This window comes from Accipiter gentilis, chromosome 29, assembly GCF_929443795.1.
Source record: "Accipiter gentilis chromosome 29, bAccGen1.1, whole genome shotgun sequence".
Classification (NCBI taxonomy): domain Eukaryota; kingdom Metazoa; phylum Chordata; class Aves; order Accipitriformes; family Accipitridae; genus Astur; species Astur gentilis.
The window spans coordinates 11,163,617-11,185,481 of record NC_064908.1 but is presented as its reverse complement, the minus strand read 5'-3'; the positions used below and the strand labels follow the sequence as shown (position 1 = coordinate 11,185,481).

The window sequence follows — 21,865 nt, the reverse complement described above, 5'->3', positions numbered from 1 at the left end:
ACCATCTCTAGAACAGGGGAGAGTTGCCAGCGAAGTTTCTTCAGGAACATCAAAAAACCACCTTGCAGGACCAGGCTGGTGCACAGGCCCATGCTACTGAACGGAGGTTTCCCTGCCCAGTTTCCCCCAGTGAGCTGCTGGAACTGCAGCTCAACAGCCTGCGCCCGCCACCCACTCCGGAGGGGAAGATGCACCACCACCCATCCCATCACCTCCGCCACTCACCGGCAGCCCCGGTGGTCCCGGCAGCCCCGGTGGTCCCGGCTTCATGTGACCCTGCTGTCTGTGTGCCACCGGTGAGACGGGGTGCTCCGGGCGGGCAGCACTGTCCCCGAGCCCTGGGACGGTGGGGCTGGCTGCTACCAGAGGATGCTCTGGGACATTCGCCGCTGGCCCTGTCCCCAGGGGACCTTTGGGCACATTTCCTTTGGGGGCAGCTGCCCGATGTGCCAACGGGGAGACCTTGGTGAAGGTGGCAGGCGCGTCCAGGTCAGTGATGGCATTGCTGGGTTTGCCAGGCGAGAGCTGCCGCCGGGTGCCCGCATCACCCGTCAGCTTCTCCGTGGTGACGTTCTCCTCCTGGGGGTCGGAGGCACGCTCCTTCTTGGCTGCTCTGTGTGTTTTGATGGAGGGTCCTGGGCGGATAAAAGCACCATCAGGTACCCAGGCATTGCGACGGTGCGTAGGAGAAAGGGGGGAAACCACATCTATGGACTCACCGGAGCTACCAGCGACCCACGGGCTGCTCCTGCCGAGCCCTGGCCTGCCGGGGCCAGTAATTTTATTATAGGTGGAGTTCAACAGCTCAAAGCCTTCATCCTCAATAGAAAGGCTGCCCTCCTCCTCCTCCTCCTCCTCAGCCGATGGCATCTCAGTAGCAGAGAGTGAAGTCAGGGCGCTCCCATCAGGCTGGAGGTGGAGGGTCTCCTGGGCATCCTCCCACGTCCAAGGTGGCCCCAGTGTCAAATCTGAATTGGTGAATCTGGAGTCCTGAAAAGGAAGAAGGAAAAAAAAAAAAAAAAAAAAAGCAAGCTGAAGTTTTCACTTTTTTTCCCCCTTCCCTGCTCAAGACACTTGTGCTTCTTAATTTCCCACGTGCATGAATGCTGCTGTGGGGACGAGGCAGCTCACGGCTTGCGAGCTCCAGGCAGGAGCCCCTGAGCTCCAGGGCAGCTCATCAGCAACAGGCAGGTCAGTTCATCCACCTACAAAACAAAACTCACCCTCCACAAGGAACAGAAACCAGCTGTTGGCATGGGCCATTCTAACATGAACCTCTCTCTCACAGTCCCGCTTCAGTAATCCCCCCGCAATTTTCTATGTTGGAGGGGCATCGAGAGAAGGGCCCATAGCCTAATGACAGAAATCCAAGCTTGAGAGCATTACTAAAACAATTAAAGCAAATGTATAGAGTTACACTGGGGATCAGCCTGCCCCATAGGCCTTTGATTTTGTTGCTTCTGCGTATTTTGAGGCTCCAGGTGGTCTGGGAGGAACGGTACAGGCAGGTCGGAGGGGAGCTCGCAGCCCCCACCACATATCTTCCTAATCAAGCAGCTGCAACAGCACTGCTGGCAAACCGCCGAGGGTCAGGAAGGGAAGGCAGACACAAGCCCAAGTGGAGCCTCCTGGACACTTGTGGCAAATTGATTTAAGGCAGTGGCTTGCAAGAGATTCGCTCTGTCTTCAGCTGCCATGTTAAATGGTCCCTGCAGGACAGCGCAGGTCTCAATGGCTCTTTCAGCCCTACAACCACCAGAGGAGCCCAGGCATCACCCATGGATGGAGGAAAACCGAAATGTTGATAGAAATATCTACACTCAAGACAAAAGCACTGAATGTGAAAAGGGAGTTAAACTTTAGAGAGCTACCTGCATTTAAAACGCACATCAGTCTTACATCCAGCACCAGTGTAAGTGTCTCAGACTTGAACGCTGAGCCACATGTGCACAGACCCATGGTTGGGTTGGTTGGTGGCTGTGAAGGACCTTCACCTCTCCTGGAACAGCTGGCAGCATTTCCATCAGCCCCCGGATGCCCACCAGCCCCTGCTCAGAGATTGCTCCGTGCTCCCACTCAGCTCCACGGGGCATGGACAACCCGGCGCATGGCGCCGAGAAGAGCTGCGTGGGACCTCAGCCCTGGCTGGTGGCTCCTTGGGGCTGGAGCTGTGCAGCTGATGAAGAGATAGTCTGCGAGAAGTCACTAGAGGGAGATGCAGGCCCACGCTTGCCTTGGCGGGGCTGCAGAAGGGGAGTACAGAGGTACAAGGAGATATGGAGCATCCTTCCCATCACCCTTCCCATCCTATCTTCTGTTGATTGAACCCATTACTTGGCTCTGATTCTGCTCTGCGCCACAGACCGAAGATGCATGCGTGCTTGGGAGCACCAAGGTGGATTTGCATGAACAGCCAGTAGAAAAAACCCAACAGTTTCACTGCCAGAACTGGTGATTCTACAGGTAAGGACTCCATGGTATTGGTGGGTCAGGGGAGCAGTCTCCAGCCAAGCCCCACTTCTGGATGGCCCTAGGAGGTAGAGGAGCTCCAAAGGCAGCAGGAGCTGCTGAAGTCTTTGCTGGATGCTGCTGGATGCCACGTCACCAGATTGGAGAGTTCCAAACTCTTCCCATCCCAAGTGGGGAGGAAAAGTGAAAATTATCATTTTTCAATTTTCAAACGTCAAGTTTGAAGAGTATCTTTTAAAAAGAGCTGAAATGCTTTGCTCTTATCTGTGAAAACTTTTTTTTTTGGGGGGGGTCCTGTCTTTGTTTGCTATGTATAATTTTTTATAATTTACTTTGGTTTCAAACTTTCATGCACACATGATTTTATAAGCTAAACCCCATCTCAAATCAGAAAAAAATGTAGTTTGGTTTTTTTTAAATATCAAAAGAAGTATTTTGACAACCTTTTTTTCCTTTCCAAAACCTACCCCAAACAGACCCTTTCCCCACAAGATGTTCTAACTAGGGCAAATAAGCATCCTCCTAAAAGAATTAGGAGTGCCAAAAACTACTGCTGATACCAGCCACGGACACAACCCCTGGCCACCTCCACAGAGCATGTCCACCCTCACACCCACAGGAGGAGGATGGCTAGGCCCACAACGCACCCATTTTCATTGGTCCCTCTGATGTTGCAGTGGGTAAATACACGAGGGATGTATCTAAGACTCCGGGTAGATATCAGATGAACCCACCCTGGGTCACATCCAGGTCTCACGTTACCTGACCCCCGTTGCTCTCTAATCCCTGCAGCTGCAACTGAGAGGGGCCTGGAGCCAACCACCCCTGACTCCCCCTGAAACCATAATACTCACACAAAGAAACAATATTTTTCTGAGCCAAGACAGTCTCTGTGTATAGGTTTTTTTTTTTTAAAAAACGGGAATATTCTGACTTCCTCAGCCCTTAACCGATATTTTTCACCCCACGTGCAGACAGAGACTTGACCCCCACAAAGGGAGAGGCAATGGCGATCTCAGTGTGTCAGTCAGTGTTACTCTGCTCCTCTGGCCAGTGCCATGTCCCAAGCCAAAGGGCCAGCATTCCTCTATCACCAGGATTTTTATGCCCCAAATGGCATCGATAGCATATTTTAAAAGAATGGTGTCTACAGTAGATGTCAAGTCGGCAAGTGGCAACTGAACACCAAGGAGGAAGGATTGAGAAAGGTCAGGATGAGGCAGAAAAGACAAAAAGCAAAGGAAACCAAGATGGCAAGTGGAAAAGCAAAGACCAGGGGGGACCAGCCAGCCCCTATTTCCCCAGACACCTCTAATGAGGACCCGTGGTCCTGCCTTACAGACTGGCAAAACCACTGGATGCAACTGAAGGTTTACCCTTCAGGAGAGAAAGGAGAAGTGATTTAGAAAAGGAAAAGACAACCCTAATTCATCTCCAGCCAGCTCCTTTTAGATGGCTTTAGCAATTAGATGCTCTCGGATTTTCCCTTGGGCATTACCCAGCCCGCAGTTCAATCTCTAGGTGAGCTCGTTACCATCACAGCCCTGAAGAGCAAAGGAAGATAAAGACTGCGTTTCCTAAACAGCATGCAGTGTCTGGGTAAAATTCGGGGAGACTGAGGAAAGTAAGCAGCAAAAGCACTGCACAAAGTCATCAGAGCAAAGCACCTGAAGGGGACAGGCTGCAGCGAAGCTGTTTTCATCGAGAGAAACACTAATGTACAACGAATGAGCCTGCAGAGTTTGGAACAAATTAAAACATGCTGCCAATTAAATCACAGCGGTTTTGCTGCCTTCGAGGTGGAGGGAAATCAGGCTTCAAATCGTGAGAGCAGGGAAGCAGCCAGGGCTGCTCCTCCGCAGCACAGGCAGGCTGGACTTGGAGCATCACAGCAAGCTCTCAAGTGTGGCCAGCTGGCATGTCCCTGCCCTCATCCAAGCGTCCTGGCCAGCCCGTGCCCTCTGCTCAGAGACACGGGAGCCTGGGAAGCTGCTGGCAGCGGTTGGTCCGAGGAAGCACTTGCAAGCTGGGCAAAGCTCTCCACGTGGACACACTCTGCAGCGCGTTAGAATTGCACTGATTTGTGTGTGCGTGTGTGCGCGCTAGAGTAGTTTTCAGGCAGATCAGGGAGCTGCGCTGACCTCCCCTGTGGTTCACAGAGCACAGCGCTGAGTGGGGGACTGCTGGGAACGGGACCTCAGGGCAGGACAAGCCCTTTCCCTGCTACCCTTAGATCAGCATCAGCTAATCACAAGCTCCATCCGGAACACAGCACCTTTCCAGCAGAAGGTCCTGTGGTTTAGGTTAAGCCATTCAAGAATGTTAGGAAATAACCAAGGAAAGAGCATTCCTCCCCTGCAATAGCATCCACACAGCCTAGAAAGCAAACCAGCTTAGCCCTGCCAGCCACATTCTCCTCTAACCCTACAGCCTTTCTCATGGAGGGAAGACTCAAATCCCAAGGAAACCAGAGGCATCAGCTTATCAACCCCTTGGGCATTTTTTTGAACCCCAAAAGGTTGCTCAACAGAGATTGAAGCCACGTAGCATGTGGGGAGGGCAAGGACAGAGCTGCCAGGCATCAGCTTTACCCAGTGCAAGGTAGATTTGCAGTCCCCTGTGGCAGTACAGCCTCTCAGGAGGACAAGGTAGGATCCTTTGGTGCTTTCCCATCACGCACATTATCAGGCATATGCCTTCCCTCTCCTTGCACTTGGGTCCAAGGCAAAACAGGGCTGTGAAACTAGAGTTAAGGATGGCAGAAATCTGCCCTTGCTACCACAGGCTTTCTCCCTCTATCTCCATTTTGCAACCCCTTTGCACACAGTGTAGTCATTTTTTTCCTTTTTCCTTGCTGCACAGCACTACCCACTGCCAGGGAGAGGGAGCCCCAAGAGATTAATAACAGTTTGTATTAAAAGCAGACACTATTCGTCCAGGCTGACCACTACATAGCCACACATCGCCCAGCTGATACAGAGACCCTGAATTAAATTAGTCTTCCCAAATACATCAGAATCAATGGATTCAATTACATGAGGTTAAAACCCTTCAGAGGCTCCTTCAATGTAGCATATAAGCCAGATTTCAAATCTGGTTAAGAGCCCTCCTGTCATTAGCATTACTAACTTCGTTTGTGGTCCTGTTTCTGTTTAAGCAGGACGACTGTGAGCTGATAGCAGTCAGTAAAGAGCTGTAACACACAGACTCTAAAGCAGCACTTTCTTTTTTTATTTTTATTTTTTTTTTAAACTAATACCATTAACTGTCCCCCCCCCCCCCCCCCCCCCCAGTTTATTTCACAAAGCACTTTCGGGCAAGAAATCAAATAGAGAGCTGCAGAAAAAGTGTTTTGGCTAAAATCCGACTCCATAATTTGTACATCTTAAAACCGGTTCAGCCATTAACTACAAGCAACCACATTCCCTGCAAGGTCACCTTCCCACAGAGGATGCAATAGGAGCCAAAGGGGAACTGAAGGGACCTGCAGGCAGCTGGTCCACCCCCCTCAGCCCAGCCTAGCCCTGAGGGACTGATTCCTTGCATGCCCCCAGCAAGGAGACCCACATCCACCTTGGGAAGGGAACCGCAGAGCCTGGGATAGACGCAGAGACTCTGCAGATGCACAGTTGAGGTGCCCTTGGCTCTCCCCACAAAGCTCACGATTGGCATGAGTGAAGGCCTCATGCTTGGCATAAGAATACCACTGCCATCCACCTTCCCAGCACCTGGCTCCCATGGCTTGGCCAGGAGGAGTTTCTGGGTAGTCTCAGATGCCAATTACTTCTATTAATGCACTATAATTATCAGCCACTAGCTCACTTTCCTCCCTGAACAATGCAGTCCACAGCCTGCATAATTTTTTAGCAAACCACAGCAAAACTTGTGGCTGCTCCATACCACACACCAACATCTGCCCAGCAAAAATATTTAGCATTATTTGTAAACCTCCAACTCCAGCAGCTGGGATTCTGGAAAAGAGCATCTGAAATATGAAAGGTGCTGAAAATTCATCTCAGGGGGAAGCAGAGGGAGTTCATTTACCTCTTCACGCTCCTCCTGGCACAAAGGATGCTTGGAGGTGAGGACCAGGCTTTAGATGCTCCTCCACAAGCCTCTTCCTGCAGCCGTGCAGCCATACATGGTAATTAAACCCTCTGCAATCCCAGCTGCATGATTCAATTTTGGGTTTGGCACATAGTAAATCCAACAAGAAATGAGAGCTGGTGGGGGCAGGGACTTGGCCTATCTGTAAGTTCCAGTTAAAGTAGTTTTAAAAATTGACTCATTCCTGCTTAGCTTTGGGTTTTGCTATTTCTAATCCTATTTGGGGGTGGGGGGGGGGTGGGGGGGGGGCAGAGGACCTCTTCAGCCACCCCCAAAGAAAATTTATTGGCTTTATTATTTTGCAACCAAACTTTTTGTTCATGAACAGACCTGCAGCAATGCAGAACATTAAGAAAGGGCTTTTCAACATGAAAATGAAAGTATTTCATTTGAGATGAAACAAAAGCAGTGCTGAACCTTGCCTCAGGCTGCTGTGACCTGGCTACCAGGATCTCCTGTTGGCTCCCATCTCCGCAGCACCTGAGCCACCCAAAGACGCAGGAAACTCCACAACAGGCATTTTCTCGTTTCACATTTAATAAGGCACTGACATGTTTTGGGGGAATTTAGGGGCCTTTCGCTTCCAAGCTCCATCTTGTAGGCCACGGACATCATCACCATCTCCCAACCTAAACCCCCAAGCAGGCACCCACCAAGACCTGGGCTTGCGGGAGACCCACTGGGTTCACGACAGCCCCGCTCTCACCTGGAGCTTACTTGTAGCCAAGGCCTTTGCTAATAATCATCAGTAAGTCAAGGAAATGAAAGTGCCCAACAGAGCCATAAAAGGGAGGATTTGGGCACTAGATCAGAAGCGTGCACTGGCTCAGAGAGCTGGGGGAAAGTGCAGAGGGCAGGAACAGCTCAAGGCTTTCCCACTGCAGGGATTCACCAGTTTCACAAAGGACAAGGACGGACAAGTTCAAGGCACAAGCTGCTATGGCAAGAGAAAAACCTTGCTGGCTGATTTCACGTTCCCTGCTGACATGCTGAAGAGGTCACGCGTTGAGCCAGCCCCCACGCGTCCACCTCTAAAAGGAGCACCAAGGCATGGCACCCAGGTGTTCACCGCACAAGGAGCACCTCGGGGGTGAGCAGTGGCCTGTCCTGGTCTCCAGGGCCACCAGTGGGGAGGTGCTGGCAAGTGTGCCAGGGCATTTTCTCATCTGCAGCGCTGGCTGCTGCCATGGAGACTGGGCTCGCGTTTCCACGGGCTGCCGTGTGAACGCCTGTAGCAAGAACGCTCTTAGAATCCATGGGCTGTTACAGGGGAGTCTGGTTTTAAATGTTGCTGTTAAACTGCTAAAGAGGAGAAGCCACCTGATGCCTAAATGTATCTTGAAGTCCCAGGCAAAGAGGCTGCAAGGGTCTCATCAAATTTGTTAAAATAATTTGGCAGAGGCATTGCTCCACTCGGGGAACCAGTCCCTTCACCCCACCACACCCCACCAGTAGCAGACACCCTCACACCATCCCCCCCAAAAGATGCTGGCATGTGCTTGTAAAAGCTTGCCTGAAGGTACAATAAAATTGGGTCTCTGATGCAACCAAGCCTGCCCTGACATCACCTGCCATCCTACAAGCCAGGCTTCCACCCCACCCCAGCTTCATTCAGCTGGAAGGAGGTTTTGCTCAGGGTTTGGAGCCTGCATCCACGCAGGTGCTCACAAGAACCACCATGGTCCTCCCTGCCCGGCTGTGCTGGTGTGGCCGGTGCTGAGCACCGCAGAGGAAACCCTGCTGCCAAGGTCTCCTGCAAAGTCTGAGGAACCCCTTTGGAGAGAACCCAAACAGCTCTGGTCCTCATTTATACACCCCAGACAAGCTCTTAAGAGGGGGACAAATGTTATCAAAGGTACATAACCACCTGGTTGACTGTCACCACAGGACAGCAGCTCCCTCAAGGGGAGCAAGGTGAATATTTTTTTCCTCTGTGCAGCAGTCCCTGGAGGGGATAAAAACCACAGCCATTTCTTTGAGTTGAAATAAGGAATTTAGTTATTTCTTCCAAAAATTAAATTGCAAAGTAGTGTGGCTTTGATATTACATTTTTGTTGCTTTTGGGGGGTTTTCTGATTAAAAACAGTCTTGAAATATCACGGGGGGGGGGGGGGGGGAGGGGGGGAAGTACTTCAGCTTTCCAACACGCCTTGTATTTTTCCCTCCAACCAATTTATCAAAATTATAAAACACATTTTGCAACAAATGAAACCACAGTATTGAAAAGTTTCAGCTACGGTACTTGTAAGAGAACTTGGTGCCTCATTCTGTACATCTTGAAGAGGAAAATTAATGAAAGATATCAGCAACTCTCTGCTCCACAGGGCATTGTGGCAGCTAGATGATTAAGCCCACAGGCAACAATAGCCAGAAATCATTTGACAGCAGAGGACAAAGAGAGGCCTGGCTTAAGGAGATGCTGGAGACCCTGCCTTGTGAAAACAACTCTGCAAAACCAAAGATTTAAAAGCCAGTTCTTCAAAGGAAAGTCACCTGTGGATAAGACATCTGGGCACAGCTAGCAGAAGGCATCAGGTGAGGAAAAGAACTGTGGAAAGCCAGGGTTTACAGCCTGAGTTCAGTCCCCACTTTCCTAAAATACCAGGTTTAAATGTTATGTTACCAGATGCCCAGATCTTATTAATCACAAGCTGTGAGGCACTGCAGGGGCAGGAGCTGAAGCGTTCAGGTATTCAATAGGTGAAGTCAGTGTAGACCAAATCCATAGGACACACACCAGCCAGGGGATGCCGACTCCCAGAGGGAAGCTGTGGTCCAGCCCTGGCAGCCTGCACTAACACAGTGTTGAATTCCTACACATTGCAGACAAGCATTTTTTAATTCAACTTCAACGTCCAGCATGGGAAAGGTCTATACTGGAAACTCTCATCTGGTGAGCTCAGGGGAAATGGGTCTCTAAGCTAAGAGTTACTGGTCTCTTAGGCACAAGTAATCATGACTGAATTATATTGGTTCTGTGTAAACAGAACAAAAAGCCAAAATCAATAGCATACATGCTTGCTCCTTTAAATAGGCCAAATTTCGAGAAGAACCAGCTGAGAAAGACAAATTGGGAACTGCTTTAAACAGCTCAGGAGTAGTCCAAAAGCACGAGAGTTGAGGAGGAAGGCATGCAGGTTTAAAACCCCCAGAAATTAGATATGGGAAGAGGGGAATGAGCACAAATTGAAAGCAGCTATTAAGGATGATAAAAGAGAAGAAAAAATGAATTGGCACGTGATAAGCAATGCAGAGTCTATGATTTGTAGAAAATCAACTCAGACAAGCAAAATAAAGATAGGAGAAATCTCTGACCCAGCCATCCCTCATTGCAACACAGGATCCCCATTGTGGCCCCCCGCCACGTGGAAGCAGCTGAACCGCCAGCAGCAGCGTGGGAAGACAGAGCTGGAGAAGCCGCATTTCTGTCCACGTTTTGGAAAAGCCAGATGACATAACCAGATGACAATGAAATACTTTCCATTCCAGAAGTGACAAGGAGGAGGGGTTTCTCAATCCCGTCCTGATAATTCAAACTAAAAAGCATTAAAATATCAGGCTCTCCCAAACACAAGCACTGATTTTTCAGTTTGGCTCAGAAAGCTGGGGAAGCTCCAAGGGACTGGGAAAAGGCTTTATGTTGTGCCAGTATGAAAAAAAAGAAAAACAAAAAAGAAAACAGGAGGCCTTGAGTAATTACAGACCTCTTCCCTCAAGCCAAGCCCAAGCAAAATAAGAGAGCAACTGATACGGGGCTCATTAATAAAGAAACCACAGATAATGTAATTAATGCCATGGTTTTGAAAAGAGTTGCCATGTAACTAACTTGGTATCTTGCCTGAGGAGATGAAGAGTGTTTTGTTGACAAAGATAACAGTGTTGATGTACTGATGCTAGACTTCTGTAGGGCTTTTCAGTTAGTACAGCTTGATGCCATGATCCAAAAACTCAACCGACTTCCTAAATGGCAAACAGGTTAAGACCCAGCTTGGAGCACATCTGTCTACAGGAGCCCAGACAACTAGCGTAACATGCTGCCCTAGTTTTCAGCTAGATCAGGCTAGGTAAAATGTATTTCAAAGCTTAGTGTCTTCTCTCGGGAAACGCATGTTTGTTAATAGAAGCCTCTTTTATCCAACAGACCAAAGTACAATATTATTTACAAGCTCAAGATCAGAGAAAGAAAATTCTAAACTGTTTTTTTCCAGTACATTCTAGCATCAAGCCCCTTGAAGAGGGTCAGTCATGGGAAAGTTGAAAACCAAGGCTGGACTCCTTGCTAAGCAAGCTGCACTGATTTAAAGGAGGAATAACTGCCAGGAAAACCTATGGGCTGTGTTCAGCAGTAGATAGGTCAGACATAATTATACCTTTGATCTGCAGCATCCACAGCAGGAATGTGGGGAAAAGAAACCCCTTCTGGTGCTCTGCACCAGCCCGTGTTTCCTCAGAGGTGCACAGGGCTGCAGCCCTCAGCTGGGGCATCGCTCTCTCCTCCCTCAGTTGTTTTGGGCCAGAAGTGCAGGAGCTTGTGTGCAGGAGACATTTGCTCGATCGAAACAGGAATAGCTCAGGCCAGTGATCCCCACATCACTGCTTTGTGTAACCAGGGGCAGAAATTTTTACTCCCAAGTTTCATATATGGCACCCGGGGGCTTGATTTCAGAAGTGAATACGTTCTAAGCCTAAATAATTTCTTTTTAGAGGTCCATGTGAGATGCCTCAGCAATGCCCTGTTTTCACAGGGGGGTGTTCAGGGCTCCCTAGTATCCTACCCAGGCACTCAAACTGAAACAACCCAAAAGGCTGAACACCCCTGCAAGCTCCACATCCAGGGGCCACATTGAGACTGGAAAGACTCTGAAGGACTCCCTGTGCTCCCTGCCACTCTCTCAAACAGCACAAGTGCCTCTCCTCCAACAGCCTTTTCCAAAGCAAAAGCAAAGCAAACCCCATTTCTAACAGACCCTCGGGCAGAGAGCAGCCTTGCTGGCATTGCACGCAGGAGATGTGGCCGCCCCAAGCACACAGCCGTCAACCTGCAACAGGACACGAGACACTGGTGGGAAGCGCAATGCCCCGTGAAGTTGCTTGAGCAGGAGCAGAGAAGCTGCCGATCGAGCCAAGCTCTTGCTGCAATACTTCTGGCATACGGCAAGCCATAAAAGTCAGCAAGGGCACAAAAACTGAACCTAGGCAGAAGGTCAGATCACAAAGCGTTGAAGAGTAGCTCTAATTCTCACTAGAGGATGCCTCATGGCTTGGTTTGGTGGTATAGCACTTTATTTCTTTGACACGGGGGGGTGGTTAAAAACCACTGCAGTTCAGATTAACATACTCCTTTCATTACATTTATCACACAATGGATTTGAGGTGCAATAAATTATCCATAGACACCTTATGCTACCTGAGAAACTGGTTTCAGAGGTCTCAGATGGCTGAGATATTAAAGCTAACAGAAATAAGAACAACCATCTCAAGATAACACCCGACAGCAGTGGAGATGGTGCTGGGCTCAAGCAGGTCATACTCCCCCCACCAGCCTTCACTACAAACCCACAGGGGTATTTGGTATTAGCCCAGGAGATCCAAGAAGTCAGCAGCCCAAAAGGTCAAGGGGAGCAGTGGGGTGGAGTGACCCTTTCCCCATGAGGGCTTGTCTTCATTAAGCAGGATGGACCAAGCACAAGCCTTCTGTGAAAGGTATTTTAAAGACCAACATCCAGAGTATGTACATCTGATTTACACAGGCTTCAGACTGCTCTGATTTTAAAGAAAGGATGCTCTGGTAGTACTTCAACATTAAGCATTCAAAGGTGCTAACAAGAAATTAGCAGCTAAATCTCCATTTACTGTTTTCAAAAATTATCTTTAAGATGGACCTTCCTCCTAAATTTTAAGTAAAGCCATAAAACCCCCAAGCTTTTCTCCTCTTCTTTGCATATGAATTCTCTTAATCATCGAGAACACCACATTGTGATTTGCTTTATTCAACTGGAATGTTTCTTGGTATGATCAAAAACTAGCAAGAAAGTCCTGTAAAGTAAGCTCTTTTACTCTGTATATTGCATATTTAAATTCCTCAACAACAACAAAAAAGAATTTTTAGTTAAAACTCAGACTTAGTAATAAAAAACAAAACCTCACAATTTTTTTTTCCATCTAGGTCATAGTAATGTCCAAGCTCATTTTGCTCCATGTTCTCTGCTGCCACCAAGCATCACCTGACCCAGGAGAAGTACGCACTCACGAATCGTGCCACAGAGGACCATCTCCTCCTGCTTAAGCAGATACAAAATCAGGAGCAGAGATGAGCATTTGCCCAGCACACGCTTCTGGTTCATTTGGCCTCCTGCTCCCTGGAAGTGTTTCTGAAAAATTACTTGCAAGGAGCTCCCTGGCTGCTGGTTTACACACACCATAAAGCTTGAACAGTAATACCAGCCTCACCCCACAATTTCCATTTCAGGCTGAAGGACAGCCTGAAGTCTACTCAGGCTTCCCACCCAGCCCATCACCATGGATTCAGGCCACCCGCTAACTGGAAAGATGCCATGCTGCAAAATAAGGCTCTCTCCAAGCTCTAATAGCAGAGTCCAGGCTGAAAATTTTAAATCCTTGCAGAAGTGCTCAGATGTTAACAAGAGACCTACCTTGGGTTTTGTAGTTATGAAGACCAAAAAGAATGGCAAGGAGGAGGAAGCAGCAGTCCCCACTGCTGAAATGCTATATTTGTATGCACAGTGACCAGGTTGGACTACTAGTGAGCTGTTACTATTTAAGGAGCTACCAGCAGTTTTAGAATAGAATGAGACCGAACAAGTGATTGCAACACCAATTTTGTTCAATAACAAACCTGAGCATGAAAGAAGAGACATGCTGTGAACAAACTGAGCATTTGCATAGAGCTTTCACAGCATTTTTTGAATCAAGAAGAAATGTCAGAAGTAGTTTGAACTGTCCAGATAATTAAACCTGTGAAATTTTGTCTCTTGGGACATCAGTGGAATTTAAGCTTTATCTGACTTTTGGTTGAATGGCTTTAGGATCCTGGATTAAATTGCTTTATAAAAAGCCATGTGGTTTAGTAATCAGCTCAGCCCTCCTGCTCACGTACAATACAGGCAGACAAAGACAAGACAAAAGATAGAAGTGGCTCAATAACATCCACGTCTCAAAGATTACTCATAAATTACAATCTACCCCTCAAAAAAACCCCACAAAACGCAAAAGGAGCAGACTGCAATTCAGGTACAATTTAGGCTGCCGGTAACAAACAACTCATCTATTGCCTTCATCCACTTACATCTTCCTTCACTGTCACCCTAGCCCTCCATAATTATTTAGCTCTAATTAGCAATTAAGGAATTCACCAATATACTAATATACTTCTATACTAATGTACTTCTAAGTGAACAAAGGCACAGAAAGTGTAACTACAAAGTATAGCTTTGGATCGTCCCTGCAGCAGAACTGATCTGGTCTTCATTATTTTCAAACTGTAACACATTAGTAGTGCATTTTTTTCTTTTAATAAATCCAAACGTCAAGGATCCTGAGGCATCTCTGGTCCTGATTAAGTGCTTGAAAAATAAACTTGTCCCAAATCCAGAATATAGTTAGTCTTCCCCTGTAGACCTATGAATTTCACCACTTTTCTTATTATGGCATCATCTCACCAATTCACAGCAGTCACTGGGAGAACCGCTGCCAGCGAAGCTGGCTGGCAAATGAGCATCAGATGGGGGAGCACATCCTAAACAGGATCCATCAGGACTTGAGGACTAGTTGTAGGGAGGTAGAGATCACCTTTCAGACATGCTCAGGAAGAGTGATTTTTGCCACCTCGGTTCATTACAAACCCATCCCCTAAGCACCCTCATCAGAAAACCAGCAGTATGCTCACCTGTAAGCCTGCCTGCTGCTGCAACATTCGTGTCATGATCAAACCCCAGAGCAGATGGTCTGAACCCAGCTGCAAAAGGCCACTTGGCCATACATGAAGCATAGTTTTCATGAAGGCGTTAGCAAGGTGTAGCCAGACAGTTTAAGCCAGGCATGAGAACAGAGACTATCCCCAAATGGTTAACAGCAATGCCTGGGAGGGTGAGGGGAATACAGAAAGGAGTCTACTGCTCAGTCACACACGCAAAAAAATCTCAATTTACATTTGCTGGCAGGTTTCCCCCTCAGGATGTCCGTCTGCATGAACTTTAACAACAAACCTTGGCTAGAAATCCCAAATAAAGCAGAAACACAAAGGACTTGCAGCCTGCCTTGCTCAGACCAGTCACTCGTCCCCTCTGATGCATGCGGAGGAGCCGGAGACACGCTCCGAGCTCCTGCTGGGTGAGAGCAGCTCTGACAAGGAAGAGGCAGCCCCAGCACCATGAGCACCCGTGGGACTTGGGAGCAGCCACCCCTCTCCCACTGCCAGACTCCCCGGGGAGCCATGCCAAGGAAGCACGATGCTTTGTAACCCCCAGAATCGCAGCCGCCTCCTCCCACCGCAGAGCTTCAGCCCTTCCCACACCTCCTCAATGATGGCAAGCAGCGGCAGCAAGTCCTCCGCAGGCAGGCATCACGTCCCACGCGTGGGCAGAAGCAGCAATCATCCAGCCTCCTCCTTTTTCCTGTACCGTGCAGAGACCTGCCACCCTGCTAACATCACCGTTTCCTTCCCTCCAAGAAAATCCAGCTGCAGCCAGGCTTGCAGGCAGGTCCACAAATACCTCTGGGCATACAGTGGCCTGATCCATCTCATCACCACCTTCACCAAGCCACCCCTCTTGGGCTCAATGCAAACGCTCAGGAAGGTCATCTAAACTCACCTTGGCCTCCACCAGCTCTGAGACGTGTCAGGTTACATTCAAACCATTAAAGAGAGGTATTGCAATAAAGAAAATAATAAATAGTAGCCTTGCCTGGGTATTTTGGCTTTTTACCCAATTGCTCATTAGAGCAACTCCCTTCCCCAGGAGACATTATGGTGGTGAGACATACCAGAGGGACAGGGGGAGGGGAGTTCCCTGCATGTACCTCCCGCAGCAATGCAGGAGAGTCATACCTGAGCAGAGGAGTCCTGGATTTCATTGGTTTCTTCTGGCACCTAGACAGTTGGAGAGAGAAAGAGGAAAAATATCACTGCCCAAGGACCTGCACTGGCTTAAGCCTGTGCTTACTGTTGGCTCCAGGATTGAAAAGTGCACTGCCTCCCCCACTGCACCGGGAGCATCCAGGGAATGAATACATACTGGGAACCAGTCATTCATAGCAATGTGAGGGAATAACTTTTAATTAAACCTCTCAAGTTTGGGGTGGTTTTTGCAGTTTCTCTTGTTTTGAAGCTAACTGGTCCTGAGGAAGGCCAGTAAGGGATGGAAACAGGTGTGATGTGGGGCAGAATTATCCCATGGGTTCCAAATTGCAGTCAACTTACCGATGCTTAAAATAAAACCTCCTCCCTGCTGGGTAAGCTACTGGAGCCATTCAGGTGAGTGCTCCAGGCCTACAGAGCACAGGATAATACAGATATTAAGAGCAGGTTAAGAGGAACCCGTCACCTTGCAGTCTCAGAGGACACATCCTATAGCTTTTAAGTCAGAGATTTTTTGTTCTTAGCTCTAGGGAGCAAGTCCAACTTATTTCAGAGCTACAGCCAGTACCTAAGAGCTGTCAGAATGAGACATGCCAGTTATCATTTTGGGGATGACCATGGGTTACACTTGCTGGGAACTCAGACACACCAATCTCCCTTAGAGCAGGCAGACAGACAGCGTGACCCACTTTGCATTACATACTCTGCCTTCTCTGCATTTACTCCCTGGCAAAGCCAGCTCCTAGTTAATTCCTCATCATGAGGGCTTTTCCTAAAATCCTCCTCTTAAAACAATACAGAAATTGATGCGGCCCATCCTGGGGAATGGAGAAATTACCGCTGGGCTGCTCCAGGAGCAGGGAGAGGCAGGGGCAGCAGCACCAGCTGGGTGTCACCACTCCGTCCTTGCTGCCTGGGCACGCCAGCACCAGGGTGCCGGAGGAAGGAAACGTTGGGCAGGACCCAGACAGGGCAGATGCCCCATCCCACACCCAGTTCCCTCCCCTGACACTACCCTCTCCCAAAAGCTCTCCCAGCTCCTCACTAAACCATCAGAAAAGGGTATTACACATGGGATGTTCGTGCCAAATGCTGACATTAGGCACTTGCCTCTTCAGCAAGCTTTTTCCAGGCAGCTACAAAGCCCTTCTAGATACCCGGCCTAGAGAAATGAGGTGTCTCCCTGGGCCAACTCCAGCTCCTAAGGAAAGCCTGGCTGCTTCACGTCTTTGGGGATTTACTATGTGATCTGGACCTTTTGGTGCAGACGAAATATTGCTGAACACTGTAATAAGGGCAAAATCCACAAAACTTCCATTTTCCAGCAATGCTGACAAAACAGAGGAGACAACCTTTGAAAGGACAATGCACCAAGGGGTGCAATGCGGCGATCTTGCTGGGGCGAGCAAGGATTTCAAAGTGATGTACAATTCCCAAGCACAGCTTTCACCCCCTCCCAAAAGCAAAGCTCCAGCTGCAGCATTACTCAGAAGCTACTCAAAACTTTCCTGTCTTAAACATATGAGCACATACAGTCATACACACACCCAGGCTTTCTTTGGCTCAGAAACTCTCCCTTTAACTCATTCTCCCTTTGCACTAAACCCATCTGTGATCTGAAGGGAGGGTTTGGAGGGTGAAAGAACCACCACCCCACCAGGGGCTGGCCACCATCGCCTCCTTGCATCTCAACTCAAACTGGAGACCCAAGTACTTCCAGGCTGCATTAATGCCCTGGGTTGGTCCTTTCATCCGAATCATGTTATGCCAAAGCAAAGCATGGGCCAGCAATGCCCAAGTTTGTCAGCTGCCCTCAGCCACACCTCTGGCCAGGCTGGTGAAAGCTCCCGTGAGGAACTGAAGCGGCTGAGGTTGAAGGAGTGCAGGCACGTTGAGTTGTAGCTGTGGCAGTGCTCGCTGGCGGCTGCTGGGTCTCCCATCATGAAGGTCAGTTGCTGTAGAGCACCCTGGGGGGGAGGAGACACAGAAACCATAGTTTACCCACATGCTTCCTCCAGAGGATAGGAAAAGGTCTGGGAGGCAGGGAGCGGGGCGGGGGTGGGGTGTATCTAGCATCTCAATATGCAGGGACTTTTTTACAGGATGGTTTAGGCAATCAACATTCAGTCCACATCTTCAAGAGCTGGATGCAAAGATCCTGGGAACAAAGACTAAGGGCCAGCAAGGTGCAAGCTATTCTTGAGTTAAATAACAGTGTGGATTCCAGAGGTGATAAGCATGCTGCAGGATCAGACCCTTACTATTCACCTCCAGAAGACCATCCTCCCCAGCCCAGCCTGAGCCGTACCCCAGTGCAGGGGCAGTACCAAAAGGGAACCCTCAACAGGCTGACAACTGCATGCTTGCAGGCAGCAAAGGCTTGCAACTCCACATCACCTCCCTGCAGACCTAGGCCCTCCAGCTCTCAAGCGAGGCAGCAAGGACTGCTTGACTGGGTGCTGCATGGCAGCAGGGAGCTGCTCTTGTACTGCAAAGACCCTGCTGAAAACAAGGGTGCATGAGGAGAGAGACCAAACGGAAAATATTGTGTACAGGAGAGGACTTGGAAGAAGAGAATAAAGCATGATACTGGACTCCCAGCACAGACCACCAGACAGAGGAGGGAGAGAGGTAGATATACAGAGATGCCCGTTTGTCTGCATAATGCAAAATGTCAACCTCCAGGGTTCTGCAGTTGTCAAAATCAAAACTGATTCAAAAAGGGCTTCCCTGCCTTACTAGGCTGCCTTCACATTTTCTCCATTAAGCTCATGGTGACTGAAATAATTAGTTACCAACACAGTACCACTGATGCTTGGGCAGCTTTTCTGCATGACCCAACTATCCAGAGGGAACATCTGAGCCAGCTCTGTCCACCCAGTGGTCCTCTGCTACCTCCCAGCAGCAGCAAATGCAGAGGAGCATGTCTGACCTGCCAGCTGATCTCTTCACTAAATGAGCTGAAATCTTCCTCCCTAGGCTGGAGGTGCAGCTGGGCAGCCGGGCAGCCCACTATACACCAGGGACAAGGAGAGAGCTACATCACAGAAATGGAGAAGAGCTTCAGGTTGATGACACAAACCAGGGTCTGCTCTCAGAAATGTCACTTGGGCTTTTTCTGCAAGAGCTAGATCTGTTTGATGCCCTCAGTTTCTGTGTATGAGTTTAACCATCAGTTATGTTTCAACACAAAGCCTGACAGCCTTTGAATTTATCAGGAGTTTTAATAAGGCATCTACTTTGACCCACTGGGAATCCTTTGCTTGTAAAGTCCTCAGAGCAGGGACTTTATGTTCAACACATGCATGGGTCAAGCTCCCTGGCCAAATGCTTTGCATGCTGACTGCACAGATGACTTCTGTACACAGTGCAAGTCATGGTCAACAAGAGAGGATGAGTGTACATCTGTAACCTAGAGGTCTACTGCTGACCTGACTGCTGGCACTTGTGTTGTCCTGAGCCAACAGCAAGCACTTGGCACAAATCAAAGCCTTTGCAAAGCTCACCCTCCCCAACTGTAAAAATACATGGTGTGTTTTAGGAAGAGAAGGCAACGGACTCCTTCAGAGGGAGTTGCAACCTCACTTCATGCAACCAGAGCAGATCATGTCCTCAAATGCAGCCCAGCTCTCACCTTAAAGGGGATCTCAAAGGACTCGATCAGGCCTCCAACGATGATCAGCCCCTCAGTGTTCACTCCCATCCCAAAATAATTGGACCAGCTCACTCTGTCCACCAGCCGGCAGTCCACATGCAACTCCAGCCTCTCCAAGGAGATGCTGAGAGCAACTTGGTGCCAGTGCCCATCGCCGAGAAAGGAAACTGGGAACCTGCATGCCCCAGAGGGGGAAAGGGAAGAGGCACAACATGAAACTTAGGTCCCACACCTTATGCAGGACCAGGCTTCACCCTTACCAGCTCCCAGGGTCCCTCATATATCCATCCTTAGTGCAGATGCAAAGGACAGTACTAGAGAAATTGTCTACCTTATTGTCACAAGTAAGCACCATCACTTCTCTCCCAGCATGGGAATGCTCTTTCTATCCAATGGATTTGGGCACATCTACAACCAGTTGAGGTGTTTGGGAAATTACTGGTATTTTGTGCGTGTCCCCACTTGATTTATCCCCAGGTATTTGAACCTTTTTCGTTTTTTGCTTTATTTTCCAGATCTGCATCATTTTGAAAGAGGAGTTAGACAGTGATTACCTGTGCAGTCATGCTACCAGGTCTGAAGGACCATCACCCAGGTGGGGGGACACAACCTTGTTTCAGCTGAGGTGGGGTCAGAGCAGCACTGCTCAAAACCCTAACTCTGGCCTTGGGAGCAGAAAAGGAAGCATGACAAGGTAGAAAAAAGCACCTGAGCTGGAACTTACTCATAGTGTCTCCTCCTTGCAGTGACAAAGACCAAGGCGTATGGGTTAATCCTGATCTGGAAGAGGACGTGGCTCCGATGGCTGAGGATGGTCACTAGGCTGGTGTCCTCCTTCAGCGAGTACCTGAGCTTCATCAGCACACTCAGCTCATCTGCAAACCTAGCAGAAAGAAGCAACACATGGCATCCTGCAGCAGCCGCTGTATCACCATGAACTGCCCTCTTAGGACAAAAAAAACAAGTCACAGCACAAATGAACTGAGAACAAAAATAATAGAAAACCAAGAACAAACAATCATTCAGGTTGTAAGGTCAGATACTCAAAAAGAAGCAGCTAGGCCAAAATTAGCCATGCCCATATAACTTTCATGCATCCCTCTCAGGTGCAATCTCAGGACATGCTTATGTGGCTGTGCATGATTTTCCATGGGACTCCTGCTCTACCCACTGCTGAGATTGGATAGTAACCCTGTTACAAGCAGCTCTTCAATGCTGCCTTCTCTCACCATGTCCAGTGTTCTTGTCCACAGCAAGCTACAGCCCCATATCAAGTACAGCAAAGGTCCAGCTTGGTCTATGCCTCCACAGACCAGTGCTTTAGTATCAAGCAACGCTGATGGATATGGCTGTGCCATCTCTCTTGCTCTCTCCAGTTATGTGCTGGAGCAGAGAGGTCTTCCTGATGGGAACACCAAGAAAACACATTCCTGGAAATGGTCAGTCAAGCACTGTGTTAACGTGTCTTCCCTGCACACAACCAAGAAAGAAGGAAGAAAGGGAAGAAGCACTGAGCTCAGACTACAGAGTGGATGTGCTATCTTTGTGTCATTATGGAAGGGCGTCTTAAAGTAACCCCTCAACCCAACAAGCATGCATGAGATGATTTTTGGGCACCACCATCCCAACCCCATCCCCCTGAAGGCAGCCTACCTGTCCCCAAATGCCTCCCTTGTAGGGATGTTGAGCGTAGCATACTGCCCAATCTCCAGGATGCTGCAGTTGGCTTCATCATAGCCAAAGGAAATATTGCTGAGGTCCTGCGCATGGGAAGTAATTTTGTCCAGCAAGTTCACTTCATCTGCATTGGGGGAGAAGAAAGAGATGCTCAAAAGCTGAAATACCTTCACTACAGGGCTCTGCTCTTTTTGTTCTTCCTATTAGACAACAGACAATACTCCGCAGGAAGAGCATACAGTTTGGGGAAATTAAAATAATTCACAAATTCAGTAAACTCAGACCAAAACAAATATTCAGATAACCTCAGCAGCAGCCAGGTGATATTTTTGAAACAGAATACATGTTTCAAGGCCAGTGTCCCCAGAGACGTGAAGGGCCATTCCTACCCCAGCAGTGGTGGTACCTTTATGACCATATAGTTGGGATGCTCAGGACTGTAAAGCAGAGGATGGGACACAACTGTTCTAAACCACAAGTCCTGAATCAGCTGCATACAGAAGATCCTGCTCAGTCCTTTCCCAAGCTTCCTTGTTGATGTTTGTCCAATTTCACCAAAGAATTGGACCAAGGAGGGGCGTCCCTCACCGAGGCGGGTGTCCTCACCAGACCATGGGGACAGTCCCCTCTGCCCAAAGCAGGGTTCATCACTATGACAAGATCAGGAGCGCCACTGGGAGCCGTGCTTCACACAATACCCCTTTCCCAGCAGGTGAAAGGCTCACTTTCAGAACTCTACTGTGAACATGCAAGATGGTTTGAATTGGGTGAAAGCCTCTGGTGTGGGCTATTCGGCAGCACTATCACTTCAGTCTGATGAGATTTTAACCTCCTTGGTGAACAGAGACATTCCCTTTCCA

At 48.8% G+C, this 21,865-nt stretch overlaps 1 protein-coding gene across 2 annotated transcripts in view; it reads right to left on the bottom strand.

The window, feature by feature from the left end:
* The window catches only part of COL27A1 (collagen type XXVII alpha 1 chain), a 98,387-nt gene that overhangs the window by 40,714 nt on the left and 35,808 nt on the right, over window positions 1-21,865 (bottom strand). For both annotated transcript variants that reach the window (XM_049832983.1, XM_049832984.1), the window contains exons 2-8: window positions 20,982-21,129; window positions 20,053-20,211; window positions 19,308-19,503; window positions 17,497-17,640; window positions 15,644-15,685; window positions 720-990; window positions 226-635 (exon numbers count right to left, since the gene is read on the bottom strand). In XM_049832983.1, the coding sequence (XP_049688940.1) occupies window positions 226-635; window positions 720-990; window positions 15,644-15,685; window positions 17,497-17,640; window positions 19,308-19,503; window positions 20,053-20,211; window positions 20,982-21,129 (1,370 nt within the window). The remainder of the gene's footprint in view (window positions 1-225; window positions 636-719; window positions 991-15,643; window positions 15,686-17,496; window positions 17,641-19,307; window positions 19,504-20,052; window positions 20,212-20,981; window positions 21,130-21,865) is intronic.